The sequence below is a fragment of the Falco cherrug genome, chromosome Z (genome assembly GCF_023634085.1).
Source record: "Falco cherrug isolate bFalChe1 chromosome Z, bFalChe1.pri, whole genome shotgun sequence".
Classification (NCBI taxonomy): Eukaryota; Metazoa; Chordata; class Aves; order Falconiformes; family Falconidae; genus Falco; species Falco cherrug.
Window position 1 is genome coordinate 40,388,103 of NC_073720.1, and position 20,656 is coordinate 40,408,758.

General features: G+C 36.6%; 1 protein-coding gene across 4 annotated transcripts in view; it reads right to left on the reverse strand.

The window, feature by feature from the left end:
- Positions 1 to 20,656, reverse strand: part of SMC5 (structural maintenance of chromosomes 5) — a 49,657-nt gene that overhangs the window by 25,940 nt on the left and 3,061 nt on the right. For 2 of the 4 annotated variants that reach the window (XM_014277188.3, XM_014277192.3), the window contains 11 exons: positions 20,530 to 20,582; positions 18,104 to 18,266; positions 16,263 to 16,397; positions 15,053 to 15,193; positions 10,488 to 10,649; positions 6,394 to 6,465; positions 5,249 to 5,504; positions 3,944 to 4,131; positions 2,198 to 2,311; positions 996 to 1,090; positions 663 to 795 (listed from right to left, as the gene is read on the reverse strand). In XM_014277188.3, the coding sequence (XP_014132663.2) occupies positions 663 to 795; positions 996 to 1,090; positions 2,198 to 2,311; positions 3,944 to 4,131; positions 5,249 to 5,504; positions 6,394 to 6,465; positions 10,488 to 10,649; positions 15,053 to 15,193; positions 16,263 to 16,397; positions 18,104 to 18,266; positions 20,530 to 20,582 (1,512 nt within the window). The remainder of the gene's footprint in view (positions 1 to 662; positions 796 to 995; positions 1,091 to 2,197; positions 2,312 to 3,943; positions 4,132 to 5,248; positions 5,505 to 6,393; positions 6,466 to 10,487; positions 10,650 to 15,052; positions 15,194 to 16,262; positions 16,398 to 18,103; positions 18,267 to 20,529; positions 20,583 to 20,656) is intronic. The other 2 variants (XM_005435733.4, XM_014277191.3) reach the window with 2 other exon arrangements.

The window sequence follows — 20,656 nt, forward strand, 5'->3', positions numbered from 1 at the left end:
CAGATGTTCAGCACAGACAGAGAAGTGAACAAGGCCTTAAACTGAAAATAGTCATGTGTGTTACCCATTATAATCCAGCAATGATAAGCTTGCAAGAACCCATGAAAGACTAAGACAGAGAGATTAGTCCTAGTGGGAGCTCTTAGCCTATTTCAAGGAATTTAAAAAGTTTCTATGCTATTTATCACAGAAATTCTGACTGAAGCTATACAACTGTATTTGCCAGAAACTGAACACCTTAGTGCATTAAAAAAACAAAAACAAAAAACCAAACCCAAGAAAAACACCAAAACAAACCAGCCTCTATAATTTTTCCTTTAACATGACAGGTAAGCACTGTCACATACTATTAGCTTTGACTGAAATTTTGCCCAGAATATCTCAAGCACTTAAAGTTACTATAATAAAAAAACTTCGAATAACTGACTTGGAACAGTATGAAGATGAAAGATATATTTAACTTCCTGGGGAGTACTGCATTAGATTGAGCGGATTTGTTAAAATGTCTTGCAATATGTTTGTGTACAATGAACTGTTCTCACTTCTGAAAGGCCAAATAAAAGGCTAAAGCAGTTTTGCGCTTTCTTCACATTAACTTGCCAAAAAATTCCAAAATAGGACTCCAGACCACAGGTGTGTTTGTACTGTTTAGGACATCTCACCCTTTCAGTTAGCCTTCTGGTCTTCTCTGTTCCCACAGGGACATCATGAACATGGTACTGGGAGCAAAGGTAACTCATTACAGGACGAGGAGCATCAAATAACTCTCGTAAATATGAGAAAAATCCGTATTTGCTGAAGAGGAGAAAAAAGCATGCATTAGAAATAAAATTTGGCAGGTAAGCAAGCTGAAGTTACTGATGGGTCAGAAAGAAGCTGATAACCTAGAACTGAACTGGTGAAAATCTGATTTGCATAGAAAATTCTGATATATAGCAACACCACTAGAACACTGTATTTAAAACCATTCCCCACTGATATAATTTGATACATACTGCAATTCTTCAATAGGTCTTGAAGGTAAGCTTTCAGCACATGATTCATGAGGCGCGCATACAGCATTCACTCTTAGTTTCCGATGATCACGCATCTAAGTATAGATTGCATTAGTTTATTTTGTGAAAAAGAGCAGAAAAATTCACTACATGAAAATAAAGTATTCATTCTTGACTCAAAGAACTAGAATTATTTTAAACTGACAACCTCTGAAAACCCGGAAAAGTCCACTCAGACATGACCAAGTTCTCTAAAAGCCAAGCTCAGTTAATGACCCTCTGAAAATACTAAGCATTAGAGAAAACAAAAGCAAGAAAGTCCAGAGCCAAGAGCTCAATCTAAACAGGTAAGCTTGATGTAATAAGGAAACCGCCTCTTTCAGGCTGTATGGCCATTCTGCACAGATAACAGTAGGCCACTGGCTACAGAGGCTCTGAGAAGTCTGATCCTAGCAGGGCAGAAAAGATGGAGGATACAAATGAAAGACCAGTTACCTGGTTAAAGAGCCTTGCACTGGTTTCCACAACCATGAAGGCAAGACAATACCCCAGTACCTTAAATATCACCACTACTGTTCACACATTAAAAAAATAAAAATCACTAGCTTCTGTGAAGGGCAGATAGGTCTTAAAAATTGCAGGACAGTTTGTTATTAATCACACTATTCTGTGGACAGGAAGCATTATGATAGTTAATGCTGTATCCTGTGGCTTTTCTCTCCTGCATCATCTGTCTGGCTCTCAAAGGGAACAATCTCCTTTTCGCTCCAGGGAACAGCAGTATTAAGAAAATGTAAGCCTGATTTGATGCCTGGACCATTGTATTGTCACAAAAGATGCTCTCTTGCCTCTTTAGTGAGGAAGCACTGGAAAAGCTTGGTACTACGTTTGTAGCTTTCTGCTTTTGTCATTTTCTTGTACGCAGTATTTTCTCCTCAGTGATTACTGCCTTGTCAAGGAAGACAAAAGTTATTTCTAAAAAGAAACATTTTCCTAGTATTCCTGCATCCCTCCAGTTGGTCTAGGCTTTAAAAAAAAAAACCAACATACCTTACTCCAGAAGAAAACTTTTGAATACTTCGTATTAGCTGTTGTGCTGATCTTGCCAATCAAAACTTAATAAATACAGACTTAGGTAGACTCCAAAGTTGAGGGATCCTACATCCCTATTAAATCAGTTTTAAAAACTGGTGCCTACTTGCCTCCACAAGAAACGCTTCCATATCTTCTTGACTCTCAAAAACAAAAGCACTCATGTCACTGGACGAAATGTGATTTTCAACATATTTAGCATGTCTGTTGTCTTTCATACTGATCTGATAAAAGAAAGGTAATAAAAGTGATTTAATACCATTGGACTTAGCACTGCCTCACCACACATACCCCCCCCAAAATATTTTAAGCAGTCAGGTGATATCCATGCCTACATTTAATGACAATAAAGACAATGTTTAAACATCTTTAAAGACATATTCTCTGTCTTTTTGCAACCAGTTCTCTTGGGAGGAAACCTACAGTAACTCATCGGTCATTGTGTTCAGTTTTTAGCCATCCATACGCTTTCTCAGCATTCCCAGAGCTATCAGTGTCTCCACCACAGCACCTCCCCCTCTTCTGCTCCACCCTAACCTTGCAACTGCAGCCAACACCATCTCACATCTAGTGGCTCTGCTCCAGTACCTGTAAAGATACCTCACTGTTTAGAAACAATTAACCTGAAGAATCAAAACCAGAAAATGCCACACTCCATAATATTCATATACAGTTCCCTTTGATTTGGACACAGTGAACACTACCAAATACAGAATTGTGAAGCTGTAGAGAGACAGAGATTCACAGATTGAATGAAAGTTCTTTGAATTCTTAATAAAAAAATATATAATCCACGTTTCAGATGGATGAAGCTCTTATCTGAATGAAACGTTAATATTAGAATTCTTCAGTAACTCTCACTAGTAATTAAGACATTGTGTCACTGTATGTGACATACAAAGGCAAAATTACACAGAACTACACATCCTCTGGTTAGCCAAATGCTGGGTATGCTTACTACCAATTTGACCGCTAGAATTTTGAGGTACATGAGACTAGCTTACATTATATCAAAGAAAACACATTCAGACATTAAAGGATGTTACAGAGGTCAATGAGGCCTCAAAGTAAAAGCAAAGGCATTCTATCAGGGCCTTTGTAAAGTTAACTTGGTGTGGTCTTCAGGAAGAAATGAAAAATACTTGGCATTTTATACTAAACACAAGTAATTTTAAACAGTTGTAGCAGTGTACAAAGCCTAAGAATTGGTATAAAAGTATTCAACATTCAACTAACTTAAATTATAGCAACATACTATGAAAATAAGCTTGCAATTCTGAAGAGGAGGAATGGACTGGAGTTCTTAATCCTCTTCACATTTCATGGAGCACATATTACAAGAGGCTGGGATAATGGTGGAATGCACTAGAAAACCAACAGCCTCTTCAAAAATTAAGCACTGTTATTCCTAGCTAGTACAGTGTCTGTCACACCAAAACACAATACAAAACTATGGATAATTTAGGTATTTGTGTCTGCAGCTGGCTGTGCAAAGCAAACCACAAGAACACCTGGGAATCACAGTGACATTAACTGTTGCTGAGCAGGTTGTGCTCTGAGAGGAGGTATTCAATTGTAACTACCGCTGCTTTTTTAAGCAGCAAATAAGAACTACTGAAGTCTAAATAACTGGATGTACCTTAGAGGAAACCTACAACGGACACCTTAATAAAGGACTGCTCCTTGAGGAGCACCTCATCTTACTCAATGTTAAGTATTACTACATTGCCTACAGAATTAAAATTAAAGTTCACCATGCTAACGTATCCTGCACGTAATTGGCAGCTCATTTAACAATGTGTTTTGAAAGTCTGAAAGTCAAAGTCTTGCAAGGCATAAATAAACTAAATATTAACTGGTTGGAGTGATATGCAAGTCAGTCTTCTTACTTCAAGCATCATGGGTTCACAAACTTTTTTTTTAAACTTGTCTTTGTTCTTTCTTAGCCATACAAGAGCAGTGTGTGTGTCTTTGAATCTCCCTTTCAGATGCTCTTCCTTCATGTTCATTACATTATTGAGTTGTTCCAGGTTATCGTTTATTCCTGTAATTTAAGGCATTTCTTAGTGAGTCCATAGCAAGTACACATTATAACTAGCATCTTCCAATACTTACTATGTTACTCTAGCAACAAGGTTGTTAGGAGATTATAAGAATTAAGAGTTTCTCTTCCCACAATCAAGATGCTGCTTATTCGAAAGAAACCTTAACAACTATTAAAGCTTAAATCTAAAATAAAATGAAAACTTACCCACAGGTAACAAAATGCAGCATCACAGTAAACCCACAGGATTTTAGTCCTAGAAGTATCTCTCTTCAAAACTTTCAATACCTTTGTATTTTAAACCAAAAATGCCCCAAAAGGAAAGAGGTAGTGGGACTAGCAACACAAAATCTCCAAGTGTTAGCGCATGCTTGCAAACAAAATGTGTGACAACAGACTGGGTGCGAAAGCATTTGGTATTCAGGAAAAACAGAAAACAGTTACTTCCTGTGCTTCTCAAGGTAATGGTGCCTCCTTCCTTAGGGCATTTGGTCTCTCTCTACCTCAGTTTCTTCTTGGATTCTATGACAGTTAAGTGCCAAAGACATAGGTATGCGCAAACATATTACACTCACTGAAGAATATACATAACACCCACTACCCACCAAGCTATAATTTTTGAATTTTGTTTCTTAGAAGTAATCGCAAATCCTAGGCTAGTATAAAGGAAATTATAGTAATTAAGATTAGCTCAAGTTAATCTAAAAAGGACAAAAACAGCACCACCACTACACCTTCAAAGCAAACTTTTTTGCTTCAGGTTTGGGGGTTTTTTTTGTATCCTGCTAACAGTACATACTATCATTTAATAACATGAAAAAAATGAAACTGGCAAAGCAGTCTCCTTACCCAGAGATCAGAAGAAACTGATTTTTTGATTAGTTTTAAGATCAAGTGCTACTTCTCAATCTTCCTCTTCTTTTCATTTTGGAAGTAGTTTGTTACTTTTAATAAAACTGGTAACAGACAAGAGGACTGCTATACATGTAATACAACTATGAGACTTGAGGTAAACACCTTAAATTATTTCACTACAGCACTGTAACAAGCAATGGTGCACAGACAGACAAAGAAAAAAATAATTAAAAGTCAACAAACAAAACCTCAAATAACTTACTTTTCTTTTCTTTTTCTTGGTTCATTTTCTCTGCTGTTAGATCACTGATATCACTATCAATATTTGCCTTTTCTTCTTGCAATTCCTTCAACTTATTATTAACAGCATCAATTTGTGGCTGAAGATTCTCACAGACTGCCATTGCATTGAGCTCATTCTTCCAGTCCTCTATCATTTTGCGAGTGTTGTGTATTTTCCTTTGTCTGTCCATTTCCTCATCTTTTTTCATTCTCAATGCTTGATTAATTTCTTCAATCTAAGAATTTTGATTATTTCCAACATTAAAGGAGTTTGGTATACAAAACCGATGACAAGTAGGATATCTGTGCAACTGGTACTAAATGTTGATGTAACCACACACTAAAATCCTTAGATTCTGTTATAGTTCCAATAACCCTACAACATTTGAAGAACTGACAAGATTTTGTTAATATTTAGGAACACTTAAGTAAAAATACAATCAAACCTTCAAGACAATTTTTAAAGTTCCTTTATTTTTACAAAAGCAGCAGCTTAAAATCTTCAACACATTTGAAAGTGAGTCTAAGATTGCATAAAACCCATAGCACAAACAATGTGCAACATTGACTCTGCACCCTTATATTTAATTTATACATTTAACCAAGTGATTATATTAAGTTCTGCAACTGTTTTACAACAGATCTTTTTGTTTTCTTATTAAAAATTATGTATATATACACTTAAGAGAAGCAACAACCCTAGCCTCTTGCATAGAATATTTGAGGGCATTTTTAACACTGAGATCACATTACTGTGCTACAGAGGCTGTAGCTTTTCAAGATATATAGTACATATACACACACATACTGTCCATTCCTAAGTTTGCTATCAAGGTAACTGATTTTATGTAGCATACACCTGTCCCTTCGTAATACCCATTTGACTAATAGCTTTTAGAGATTCATTGTATATTGGAGGGAGTGAAGTGTGGAAGCACTTGCAGCCTGCTCAGAGAAATTTTCCTCTCTGCTAACAGAAGAGCAGGCATAAAAGCCCTGTACCTGTGTATCACTGCAGAATCGAAAAAGCAGCATTCCACCTGAAAGCAGCATATGCTATAGCTAGTACTGAATTAATACATTAGCAAAGAAACACCAAAATAAGTCACAAATATCCAGTCTTACTTGCTTATCTTTTATCTCCAATGCATCTTGCTTCTGTTTACATTTTTGAGAAATGTCTTTGATTTCACCAGCCTGCATACAGTAAGATATTTAGACAGTCATAAATTCAGTTAATTTATAAAAAGCGGTCATATTTCAAAGAACACTTTACATGCATAAGTAAGCATTTATTCCATATTTCATTGCTGACAAAGTCATACTCACCAGTTTCTTATTATTCTTACTTATATCTGTAATGGCCTATAAACTGTTCACAGCCATTCAGCTACAGATCTGCAATTCAATCATGACAAAAGATGTCTCCTAACTTCATCTGAAATGAAAGTAACTCCATCCTCCATTTCAATAAAACGTTATATTCAGATTCTTACAATTATAAAATGTTCTTGCCTCTTTTTCCTAACAACCTTACCAAGGAAACCTTACACTTAGAGCAAGAAAGACTTAAGTTCCTAGGCACAGAACAGCCAAAACAGAATTTGTCAAAGTCATCCTGCCTCTGAAGTGCATCACGCTAAAGCTATAGCCTACACAGCTCAGCCTGACAACTTGTTTGCTTGTATGTAGGCACACATCTCTACTCTTTCTCTGTTATTCTCAGCTGCTATGGAGTTGTAGAATAATATAGGTTCAAGCAGATTTCTGGGCATCACCCAGTCTCATCCCTTGCTCAAAGCAGATCTTACTAGGTTGGGTTGCTTGGGCACTTGTACAGCTGAGTCCTGAACACAGTACTATGCTTTCTCCACGAACTTACTTCCTCCCTCCCTGAACCCTCAAGGCTGAAAACTGCAAGCAGAAAATGAACACTGCAGAAGGATGGAAGGACTGTAAATAAATTCCAGTGCAGACACAGAAACAAACACCCACTACACTCGCTGGAAGAAATGTCTTCCTACAAACTGAATCACACTGAAAATGCTAAGATGCATCAAGAATGGAGAAAAGACTATGCACAATCTACTCCTTCTCACAACATTGAAAGATGTACAAAAATTTCTGACTCTACACCTGTTTACATGAAGGCAATGTGGAACAATACATCTTGGTCTCGCAGTTGACTGCTGTACAGTACTGACTCTGTGATGCTCTCTCCAAAGATCTGGGTAGGCATTCTGAAGAGGAAGCTCTCTCCTAGGAAACTGATGCTGTATGTTCAGAAAACAACTCTGAGGGCTCTCAAAAGCAGGGCACTAGCAAGGAACTGAAATTAAATTTTTCAATTATCATTATATTTGCAGTTATTTTCTATTTATATATACCTACCTTACAGGATACATGAACAATTACAATTGTCTTCATGGTACAACTACAACAAACTGCTTTGTACTGTCAAATATTGCTAAAAAAATTGCACTGCATAATCCACTCTGTTCAAATGTCTTTGAAAAGCCTAAAGTGGAGACTACTCTAGGCTTCTGCCTCACTATTTCATCAACCTCTTCCTTCAAAATAGGCCAATTTCTTTTTTTCAGAATATACATGTCCTACACACCCAATGCACAAAATTTTACTAGGAGTTCTTAGTCTGACCAAATCCTTAAAAGGTTTTAACACAGGGAGAGAGAAAAGAGAAATAGTTGTGCAGTGCCTCAATACATTAATTTCTTCCCAGATTTAGTTCTGCCTTTACTTTCAGTCCAGCTCCTTCCAGGCAAAACCTGTAACACCACGTCTAGCTTTTTGCCAGCAAACTGCAAACAAGATCTAATGAAGGAGGTGGTTTATCTCTGTTCTCACAAATATATCCTCAAGCCAAGCGCAAGATCTCAAGAAGCAGTCAGGATTACAATTATTTGATAATGATATAAGCCTGGACCAAAGGGCCTGAAGACAATTATGTTCTTTACAGGTCTGTGTGCTCAAAACAGAAAGGACTTAAAATGCTAAACTGCTTTCCCTTAACACCAAATTGAAATCTGTCTTGAAAAAAAAACCCCAAATAACCAACCACCACAACTTCTGGGTCAAAAAAAAAGTTACTGTTTTTATAATGAAAATAAGTCATTAATCAACCCTGCTGGCTTAAGCAAAATCATCTGTGAAATGCTCACCAGGTTCTGGCATCTACAAAGATAAAATTCCAAGTTACAATAATTTCAAGCAGTATTTACCAAAAAGTGAACAATTAATCAAGTAGCAATTTATAGAATTTTAAGGTAGGGTACTTAAAAGCCTTGAGGTTTTGCGTTTGGTCAAAACTATCTTCTGACAGTGTGAGCAGCATTGATTCTCCTTTAAAAGAACTACATTTTCACAGCCCAACTAAGAAGATCTGTGGGAGGTAAAGGGATTTCAGTACTCAAAAAAGTTACTGTCACAAAAGTTCAAACAAAAAATAGCAATACACATCCAATATCTTGTTAACTTGCCCAATGTCACACAAATTGTTCATGCCATAACCAGGTATATAACATATTCCGTTAAATCTTTTTCCATGAGCATGCTCCCTGCAAGTTAAAACTAAAATGCTCACTTTCCCCCCCCTAGGTTTCTCATACAGAGGACACTCATACCCATCAAAGGATTGCTTTTATATGAATATAGCCCAATACTTCTAAAAACTGTGGTAGCAATGGTTTAGTAGAGTTCTTCACGAAAAAATTTTAAGTATAACATTAAAGTGAGTATATATGAGTAAAACTTATCAGGATAATACCAAACAGTGAAAACAAAGCTTCACACTTCACAAGCATGAAGGCCCTTACTGCATTATGAAAATTAATTTCAAGATTCCAGCTGTTAACTTCCCTCTAACTACACTTACTCTTAAAACACCAACAAAAACCCATTAAAAAAACCACAACCCACACACAAAAACCCCTCAACCACACCAAAAAAACCCCACTTCAATAAAACTGCAACATTTTTACACATTTTGTTATTTTGAATCACAACATGGTAAACTCTTGCAATACTGTGGAGCACAAAATTCAAAGGATACGCTTAAAGGGCTTTCTTAATAATATACATGATAAGAATAAGAATAATACACTTGGGTAAGTAGTATTGCCAGGTACAGGTTACATCACAACAAAAGCAAGAGTGGTGTGAACAACAATCTGTTGTTTTTGTTCGTCTGGTCTTTCTGGTTTGCTTTTGGTTTTTGCTTTTTTCACTGAGATGCTGTTCATTTTGTTTGGAGAGAAGAGTGTGTCATTTGTTTTTTTTAAAGAAAGCACATGGACTGTGTATCAGCTCACAGTGCGCTAAGTACCACTGAAGTTTCAGACCCTGATTCTACAAAATGCTTCATGACAGCAGTCCTCTACAGGTGTCACATGTGTCTCCACACCAAGGTCTTTTGACCTGATCAGGTATCTTCAAACAGAATTCACTGCAGCCAGCGTTATCATTTAACTTGAGTTATCCATTAAAAATGTGTGGAGCCTATGCATACAATGACTTCTGCAGCCTGAACAGTACGTGATAGTTAAAATCCTGCAGATAATTACAGTACTTTCCTATTTGTCATACAGAAATGGTAATTTTCCATATCCCCAGAGAGCAGCTATTCAAGAAACGGATAGTAAGCTGTAAGGAATACGTAGGTTTTCCATTAAATTCTCTTATGCATAAAAATAGTCACAACTGATGGAAGATTACTGTCTAATAAAAAATATATCTTCTTTATGGAATTAGGTTAAATATTAGAAAAACACTTAGGTCAGAAAAGCTGTAATTTAGCTTACATTAACAACCCAAACTGGCTACATTTTAAGGAGATAAACAGAGCATCTACAAATCCCAACTACAGAATAGATGAAAAAAGGCAACAAATTCAATGTAAGTATTTAACTTAGGGAAACTGTAATACTACATCCCTGAAGATTCTATGAGAACATTGTAAAATTTGTATGCTCCTATAATAGCAAGAGAGTGGACTTTCAGAGTTGCTACTAAGAAATGTATGTCTTGAGCTTAATTGTTTTTAATAGAACAGAGATGTGGAGAAGGCAGTGAGAACCAAGGGCTCAAGTATTTCAGAAAAATGTTTTCTGAAACACATTGTTATAGCACACTAGAAAGAAAAAGGAAAGTTGAACACAGAACTGAAATACTACATATATTAACTGAGAAATTAAAATACCTACCTTATCTCTGATTTTTATATCCAGACTCTTCAAATTCTCTTCAGTTTCTTGGATTTTTTTTGACAGTGGGGACCGCATTTCTTTCAGATTCTGCACTTCTTCCTTGGCTTGGTCTCTGCTTTGTTTCACTTTCTCATGCTGCTGACGAACATTTTCGTATTCCTTGGAGGAGATGAAAGTAAAACAGAAGACTTTTGTATTCTATTCCAGTACTTTATACTGCTCTAACATTTTATTTAATTGCACGAGTTTTAAGAGAAAAATCTCATTCAGAAGCTATTATTAAAGCAACTAGTTAATTAATCCTCTTGTTACTAGTCACTATGACTAGGAGATGCGAGGATCACTCAGTTCCCAGTGAACAAGCACACATATTTAATGGTTCTTAAAAAACGTGCAATTCACAGAGCAGAAGAAACAACCAACTTGTCTGCAATTACCTTGCCTCTAAATCCATCTGGGACCAGTGCAGAAAAAGTAATTCTTTAGCCCCTTCTGTCCATAGTTTGAGCACTACTTAGGCAGAAGTCCTCAAGCTGAGGAGCAAATAACCATTGAAAACTTCAGGGGAAAGAAAAGGAAGGAGCTGGACAGACAGTCAGAGCCAGTAACAAATACAACCCTGAAGAACACCATGGAAAGTGACAGAGTTGACCAGAACTCAGGGGAAGAAAAACTCCATCATACACCACAGATGCCACAGAAGTCACTATCGAGGAAGTTTAACTGGAGATGCACTCCTGAGAAGAAAGAGATGGGAAGAAGTGCGGTGACTAAGAACCTCCACTTCAAGAAGACAGGAATTTTGGGGAGAAAGTTTAGGGAGAAAGTCATCACTAGTGAATATTTTTGTATTATGCTTTCTGGAGGGAAAAACTAGACAAAACAAAACAAAAAATCCAGAACAAAAGAACAAGACATACAGATCTAGGAGACTTCTTGCAACTGGCTGGATAATATTTTTTAAGTTTGTTATACTACACTTAACTCATGGTTGTCACTTTTCTTGTGCTCGTCTGTACATAACTAATAAAGTACATTGTGAACAGTCTCACATGGATGGAAGAAAGTTTCTTGCAGTAAATTGTTTAAATGGTGGTTATTGCAAATTTGCTACCAGAATATATTTATTTAATTACTCTGAAAAAGATACTCAGTAGGCCAGAGGGAGGAGTAGATATATGCAGGTGGGAGTGCAGAGGAACAGAAAGCTATTGGATTTGGCAGGCACTAAAGAAAGCTGCTGGTTTAGAGCATACACTTGGATTATTCCAAGTTTTGGAGCATTAAAAAGAAATAAAGATAGCCTGCAAGCTCTATCTGTAACAGTGAGCTTTATCTGCTACTTCTTTCTCCTAGTTACTTAATAACTCTGCCTGTAAGTACACACAGTTAATCACACATTAATCAACTTAGGCTATTAAATACAAATTCTTTCATAGTATCTTTTTCATAAAGCCAAAAAGTATTTGAAAAAAGCTGCTCTAATTCTATGATGTGGAGTACAATCTGTAGACACCATTACAAAGTTACAGAAGTAAAGGAACTATACTTCCCCTTAGCTGAAAGAGTAAGCTTAAAATTTAGCTCTGCCTTAGATATTGTATCTCAAGGTTCAAGCAAATACACATACAATGCACTTCATTTCTTCTGATACAAGACACAGGCAAGTTTCCATCAAAACTGTCATGACATGGCTTTTATACATTAAATCCCTTCACCAAAACTTTAAGAAAACCTGACTTTTGATCCCTGTATTTTGGCAACCTTTAAGCAAATAACCTTGATGCTTGTAATTATGCACTTATCTCATGGGAGAGCTGAAATCCTGTGGAAGTTCTGCAGATCCTTAGCTATGTGCACCTAAACTACATAAAAAAGCTTTTCTCAGCTGTGAATGGAAGAGGAAAAGGAGAACGGACATGGCTTGGCCAAGACACATTTTCAGAATTACATGTTTCCAGGACATTTACAGTAGGAGGAACAGCACTATAGATATATACACACATACTACCTCAAAACAGTATACTTTATGGTATACCATACTTCATTAAGCTTAAGCTTGGAGGGGTAAGAAACCTCCCTCCTTTAAGACCCTACAAAAGAAGGGCTATCTATGTCAAAAGAACTGTAGCTCCTTAAATTTTATCATTGACTGTAGATGACACAATCATTTGACAGAAGCCCCACTAAGGTACACAGAAGAACATAAAACTTCTCCTAAATCCTTGACTCCCAATCTTTAACATTGTATTCCTAGAGTCTATTTAATAGCATTTAAAAGCAGATGCTCAAAAGGCTATTAGACACAGACATCTATAAATACGGTGTATAATTCTCCACATAGAGAAGCAGCTGGCACTGACTAGAAAAAACACTTGACTGGAAAAGCGTTCCTCAGGTGAAAAGTAGTGGTCTTCAGAATAAAAACACATTTCTACAGGGGCCAAACAGTTAAAGCAAGTTCAGCATTACACTCTGCCTTTTCAACCATGATCAACAGTCTAGTGTCCGTTTTTCAGTTGACCTGTTTTCAGGCTGTCCGTCTTCTCCATTTAGTAACATACCATAGTATTTATACATCTGCCTCCTGGCTGATTCGGAGGCTCAGCCCAGTATTGTTTTGTTACAGAGGAAATTTTAAACAGCTAGGTCTATTTGGTCTACAGGTAGAAGCCTACCTTTTGGTGAGGACAGGAGCGAGAGAAGATCCACAGAAGGAATAAACTGCTGTGCTACTCTGAACTTTGGTGAACCCAATTTTAGTGACACCAAAACCATTTATTTCTTAGGATTAAACAGTGCTAGTCAGATGACAAAGAAACAGGACCTTGTAAAAGAATGCATTTCTTCTTTTAGAGATCTTGGTATTTTGCAATACAGGAGAATACCAATAGATCTGTCAGGAGGATTTGACAACACACTAAATAGCAACAATCTTTTATGTTGAGGATCACAATGGAATGTGAAATTTTTTTGCAGCCTGTAGGTCAAATATCTTCTACCTAGTAAAACAGTTATGTTGATGACCCTTGATTTCAACTGTAGATTGTTTACCAGAAGTCACTTGCTGGTGGTTAATCTGGTACCCACCACTGATTCTGTACTACATATCAGAACTTCATGCAGGTGTCAAAATACACTTCCATGGATTCAGTGGCCAAAAAGTTAAATTTCTCCAGGTTGAGTGCACTCACCTGAAGTATTTAACATACTCAGTGACATAAACTGTTGGAACACAGCAGTGAAAGAGTAAGCTGTGAAGAAGTCTGTCTAAATTTGCTTAAGAAACACATACATAACAGCAATGTTCTCAAACTTATGGAAGACAATTTAACTGACAGCAGGTAAGGTTCTTAACTTAGTTTCCCCCCACCAGTTTCTGACCAGCCTTCAGAGCTCTGTATCTGCAAATATCTTACAGTAGACAACAATCAGTATCCATCTACATTAACAACGTAAGACCTACATCTCTCCTAATAAAATTCTTGTTAACTAAGCCAGGCTAATGCATGTATAGGAGGAAAAACCCAAATCATTCAGCAAGTATGGAAGTCCAATCCTAATGGCCCAGAGCATACAGCCCACCTCCTTAGTACCTACCACCATCTATCTACTTAAATTGCTACTCCTATACCCCTCTGTGCTGCTAGCATGGAGGTTTGAGGGCAGTGAAGGTTCGTGCCTTGAATCCAGTTACTCTTCAAGATTTAAGGGACAAAGTTCTTTGTATACCCACAAGAAACTTTTCTGCAAAATTGCAACAATATACTTCACAAAAGTTTTTTGCATCCTCCACAAATACCACATGTAAGCTTTAGCAAGCTCTGTACCTGTATTTCATGAATTCTCTAAAGCTTGCAAATAAGGCAAACAACCTATTGCTTCAATATAATAAAAACATCAGCTTAAACTGTTTAACAATTTAACATGACTGACCACTCAACATCAAAACTAAACCAGTCAAAAGTGCTGTTCAGAAAGACTTATTTTGCTTTGCATAAATGACCTGTCATCCTTGGTTCTAGGCTCTTTTGAATTCGTTTATAATTTTAACCTCTCCAAATGTCAACATTCTTGAGGTCGGCAACCTATATTCACCATGATTTATGTCATGCACACCAAACCTCAATTAACAAATTAAAATTAGCAAAGGGAGAATGCAACCTGTAAAAAACAAACCAGAAAACACATTCTGTTGAAAAAAATAGTGATTTATAGCCAGAAGAAGGAAGTGGAACTGGCTAGGCCCATTAAACCAGTTGTGTCTACATGGAATAAAAAGGAGTACTGTTTTTGGCCCATATTGCTGGCTTTCCTAAACAGCCAGTAACAACTTAAGCAATTTCTTCAGTCCAGCTACATACACAAGCAAACCTCTGATCAAAGCTAGGCCAAGAACAGCCTTTCAAGACCTAGCCTGTTTGCAACCATGCAATTGTAATGATGTTCAAGTTAACTCTGGTCAAATTTCTTCTAAAGAAACTTCTGGCATATTTCTAATATTGCAGAATCAGGAAAAATGGGTTAGGTAAGAAAATATTGGAAAGAAACTGAAAACTTACCACCCAAGGTCTTTTCCTCTCAAGCATCTCAATTAAGTCTAGATGGTGTTTGCGCTCATGGTATCTCTCAACATCTTGTTTGTATCGTTCAATTCTCTGTCTCATTTTCTCCAAAGAGTTAGTTTTGTCTCTGCACAAGTTCTGTAAGAACAAACATTTTCATATTTTACAGTATCTACTTTGTGAAAACACTTCTCCACACCTCACCTGTGCATTAAAGCAGAAATTTAACATGAGAGGACACTTTAGTACAGCAGTAATTAAAGGGGAACAACCCAACTAGGAATATACAGCTTTTTCAAGTACATTTATCATATAGTTTCCATGAAAACAAATCTAATTTAAGTAAAAATATTTTCTTCAGATCAAGAACTCTAATATTTTGTTTTCTCAGGAAGTTACTGCCTACAGCACAAGCTTCCATTTATCTAGACATTTGTAAACCACCATAACTAGTTTTGATGAACACAAGTAGCAAAAATGATTGTGAAACATCTTGTAGATATTTTTAACAGAAACATTAAGGTTGGTATGTGAATGTGGTATCTATGAGTGGAAATGCATGCACACGCACACGAGAAACAATAGCATAAAGGAACAGAATAAAGGATTAAAAGGATGGCCTGTATGGCTAACAATAGACACTGTTCCCAAGATACCATTCCCAACAGTAACAGCAAGGAACACATTATTTCTGCAAAGATCACCAAGCCTGCACTCTAGCAAGATCACAGTACAAATCACTGTCAGGGATAAACCCTGTGTCCTAAAACCATGACAGCAACAAAGTTGAAGCTTATTGCATACACTCTCCCTTTTCTCTGTCTGCAATATTCCAAACCAGGAAAAACAGGCAGCAGTGGTGTGACAATCTCATCCATAACTTATAGAAGCTGCAGTCAGCAAGACTAAAGCAAAGGACCACCCTATAACTGCTGACGAATTCTGAAAGGCATAAAAGATCTGTCCAAAAAACTTGTTGCCAGTCAAGAATCCCAGGGAAGTGTACAACAGGCATCCCATCTAGATCACCTGCATATGTCTTCATGCTTACAAGTGAATGAACTGCGACAAAATATAAGCATGACGTAGTAAAATCAACATGCTGCAGACTTTGTAAATGTATACCACCTTCTAAGACCTCATGTTAAATTTTATTATGTTAATTATCATACAGTCACTGCTCTCTATCTATAATGTGCATGTTTACCTCCAGTTCTCTTTCCTTTTCTCTGAAGTTTTTCAGTTCACAGTGAAACCGGTACATTTCTGGAGGACCGATGGACTTTTCAGTGGCTTCAAGCAACTCAACCTTACTCAGTTTTGCAAATTCTCCAACTCTGTCCTACAAAATAAGAACACAGTATTTGTTAGAACAGTGCAATACAGTAATACTGGATTTAAATACTGCAACTTACTTCTCATGAAGGTCACCTGACTCACAGTTCTATGCTAGAAAATTACATCAGAGCTAAGTTAATTTTAAGTGCAGGATGACCATCTCTGAGTAGCAAGCAAACCCTCCTAAACATTTTGTAAGAGATCATACATGGTCTTCTTGGAGTTGCTCTGGAATGATTTAGAGCTTAGACCTTAGCTGTCCAGCAGCTTTTGAGGGCGGCTGTTGAAGACATGGGTTGGTTCATTGTTTTTGAATTGGCTATTGTTCTTCTGAACAAAATAGTTTAGTAAAGACAATTAGAAGTTTTATTCCTCTATTCTTAATATTTTTTCTCAAGCTGCTGAGGCTACACCTTCCCAGTATAAATACTATGATAAACTCAAAAGTTTAGCCATGTGGAAGTTAATATAAAGGCTGGCAGCCAAGGGTATCAGGAGGCATTGCTGCTGTCCAAGGCAGAGGAACAGCTCAAAACCAAGACTGAAGTCAAAGGTGTGCTTGTCATTGCTACAGTGTCATTACAGCGAGCAAGTAAACCAAAACTTTCAGGACATAGTATTCACTGAACTGACACCTAAGTACTAAAGAAAAAAGCTGGTTTAAATATGAAAGTTACATTGACAGAGCATGCAGAAAGTTCATTCTAAACAAACACTGTGAATAAGTAAATGAAAAAGAAACAAAAATTTGTTTTGCAATATTAGCTTTCTAAATTTTAGAAATTTAATTAGATTTAGTTTTTGCCTTCTTGAACGTATTTCTCCTTGAATAGAACAATAAACCCATGGTTAGCTAGACTCAGGTAAGGCTTCCTTTTAGTACCATCCCTGGTTATCCATGTGAACCGGGAACATCTTCGGAAGGAACCCACTGTAGCTGTTAAGGTGCAATTGTGAGGTGACTGTTATCTGCATAGAAATCCTGACATACCTGAGCATGGCTTCAGATATGGAAACTGCCTGTAGTATTCTTTACTCTTCTCTATCCTTTAGGAGCAATTTTCCATCAGGATTATTTTACTCTTAAGAATTTGATCCTAAATATCTTTGTCCTATGCTATGCTCAAGAAACCACTGAACCACAGACATTACCAAAAAGGCTCTAGTAGCAGTCTCTGTTGCAACTGTACTCAATCATTCAGTAGGATTGCTTTCTGGTTTTTGGAGAAAGAAATCCAGAGAACTCCCCTGCACTTACCAAGTGCAGGATCCAATCATGAGGAATTGACTGGATATAACCAGAGAAAAGTGCATGCAGGGATTGGCTAGGCAAGTCAGGGATACAGAACTACAGGAATCACACAGGTAAAAGTACAGAGACAGCTAGATCTCAAGACCTTTGAAAAATTTCCCTACAGATTTGTTGCTTAAGAATGTCCTTACAGCAGCATGGACAGGACAGGACAGATACCACTGCTAGTGCTGCTACTTGAAACACCAACATGGGTAACATCAGCAGCTTTCATTTCAGTTTGAGCTGACAGCAGGTACAAAACTGTCCAGTTAGTGAACCTTAAAGGTCACAATGGCTACCTCATCCCTCTCATTCTTGGTGCTATGCCACTAAATCGCTCAACTGCTACAAAGCTAAGCAGCAACAAAACCCTCTCAAAACACAGCATTTGCACCATCTTCAAAATTCATTCATACCTGAGGAAGAAACTGGCACAAATTGTCCATCTGGATATTTAAGGCTGCAACCTGTTCTTCTACTGTCTTCAGGGTTGTTGGCTTTTTGTTGATAAACCATGCTGATGTGTTGTTCACCACTTGAATCTCACGTGTGATAATGATATTGTCAGGCGTCTTACACCTGATTAGTAAAAAGAAGCGTTTAAACCTTTGAGAATATGCAAAGGTTACAAAGTTTCAAAGTATGTTAGAGTTATGGTATTAAAACCTCTAGGTATCTAAATATTTAATATAAATTAACTGAACAGTAGCAGCAAATTCACATTTTATACTTCAGAAAATGTCCAGTACTTCAGCAATGAATTAATCTCACACAGAAAACATCAAGAATATCTGCAAATCTTAACTCAGAGGCTCTAAGTTATTATATAAATGAGTTAGTTACTCATGCTGAATTTATTTAAAGTCATTAATTTAGTTTTATATATGTACAGTTTACATAAAAGTGTATTTTTTTATATGAAGTTTAGTAAGTTTTAAAATTGGTATGCAGGAGGTGCACACTAATGCTATGCCTTTAAAGTAAGTATTAGTGTACAGAACTACATCAATAACCTGTGCATATAAATTCCATATGGGAATAAAAATAGTATCATACAGTGTAAAAAATAACTTTATTTTCTGTTTTTAAAGAACAGCAAAGATGCATCAGGTTCTCTAACTCAACACTTCTCTTCAAAAACTTAATCTGGTTAAGATGCCTCATGAACAAACAATGAGATCGTCACTATTGAAATTTTGGTCACTGTTTTGATTCAGAAATTGTCTACTGTCTGTTCAGTCAGCATGTTATTAAAGATGGAGAATAAGGGGTCATAACAGTTCAGCAGCTGTCTACCTCAGAAGACTTAAAAATAGAGGTAAGAGCAGAAGTGGGTAATTCAACAGCTTCCAGTGTTAGAAATAAGTGCCACAGTGATATGAGCCTACTTCTTGAAAGCTGTATGATTATTTCCTCACAAGTATCTACTACCTTATTTTAATATACTAGACTTCCTTCAAAAGACCTACAAAGATATGCTCCTTTCTTTTATCAAATTAAGAACCTTTTACTACTATAACTCTTGATTTTAGTTACAATCTAAGATCCAAATTCAACCAAGACAGTAAGTGCTTATAAAACTCAAATTTTAAAATCCCTGTCAAAAAGCTGTCTTCTGCAGCATTGCTCTTACCCTACATGTTGCATTTAATTTTCTACTTAAAGGACTGAACTACATTGCAACAATTACAGTAAACATATGAAGTCTTGACATACTGCAGATCTCTCTTCAGACTTTCAAGTAACATCAAGTTGTATCTATGCTGGATCAATCACACTGTCTATCTGAACCTCAACTATACTATCCTGTCCCCTATGCCACTACTTGGCCAGTCTCCAAAGAATACCTTACTCGATCACTCCCACAAGAATGAAAGAGGATAGGATTTTTTCAAAGACCTGTCCCAATACATCTTTTTTTTCCTTAACATGATTTTCTTGTTATACAATCTAATCAGGGTGACCAATTCTTATACAAATTAACATGGGCTCTGAATCAGTTGATTACATCCATGTTCTATTTAGTTTATGCAAACAGATCAGGTTAAGGCTTATCAAACCACCTGTGCTACTGCAGCTTCATTTTAAGATCTCCGAAAAGAAGCACTCATTTATGAACTCCATTGGAATACTCTCCAGTTGTCAAAAGGACCCAAACAAAACAAAAACAAAAAACCCCAAAGAACACCTTACAGGAAGCATGTAATATTGCCCTGTAACCACAAGTTACTGATGGAATTTTACAGAGTCCAAATGGTTTTCAATTGCTTTGTTTTGCAAAAGCTTACCTAAAAAGACTGCATTAGCCAGATTTACTTTTTTTTCTTCTTTTATTTTAGTATGCCATGTTTTAGTAAGAATGTAGAGGAGCCCCTAATACCAGCAGTATCAGTATAAGAAAGTGAAAGCAGAACATCTGGTTTTAAAATTTAACTTGTCTTTTTTTTATTTTTCTTCTTTAAAAATAATTTCTAACCACTATGTCATAATGGTAGTAATGACTATCTGAATCATCCGAACCTTAAATGTAAATCGAAACAATCAAAATGTGATAAACACACCATCTACATCAATCTTTATCTATGTATCCTTTGTACATCAAGACAAGGTAAAATGCTTCAGAAAGCAAAATCAACAACAGACATCACTGCTTATTTCTTGCATGGTAATTATTGACCCTTAAAATTTTGAAGTGAAGTTGGGGTGGGGGGTGAGGAGACAGAAAGTAAATCACCAGCTTAAAGACACTCCTCTACACCAGATTTTTCACAACTTCAAGAATTACTATATGGGGAAATAATCTGATTAAAAATGCATGAGGAAATATTGTTTTACTACTTACAGTTCAATTTCTACTAGACCTTTCAAGCACCCCTGCTTTACAAAGAGACCAACCTACAAAATAATTATAGAAATCATTATTGCAAAATAACAGTGTATTAAAATGTAATCTCTTACAAAACTACATA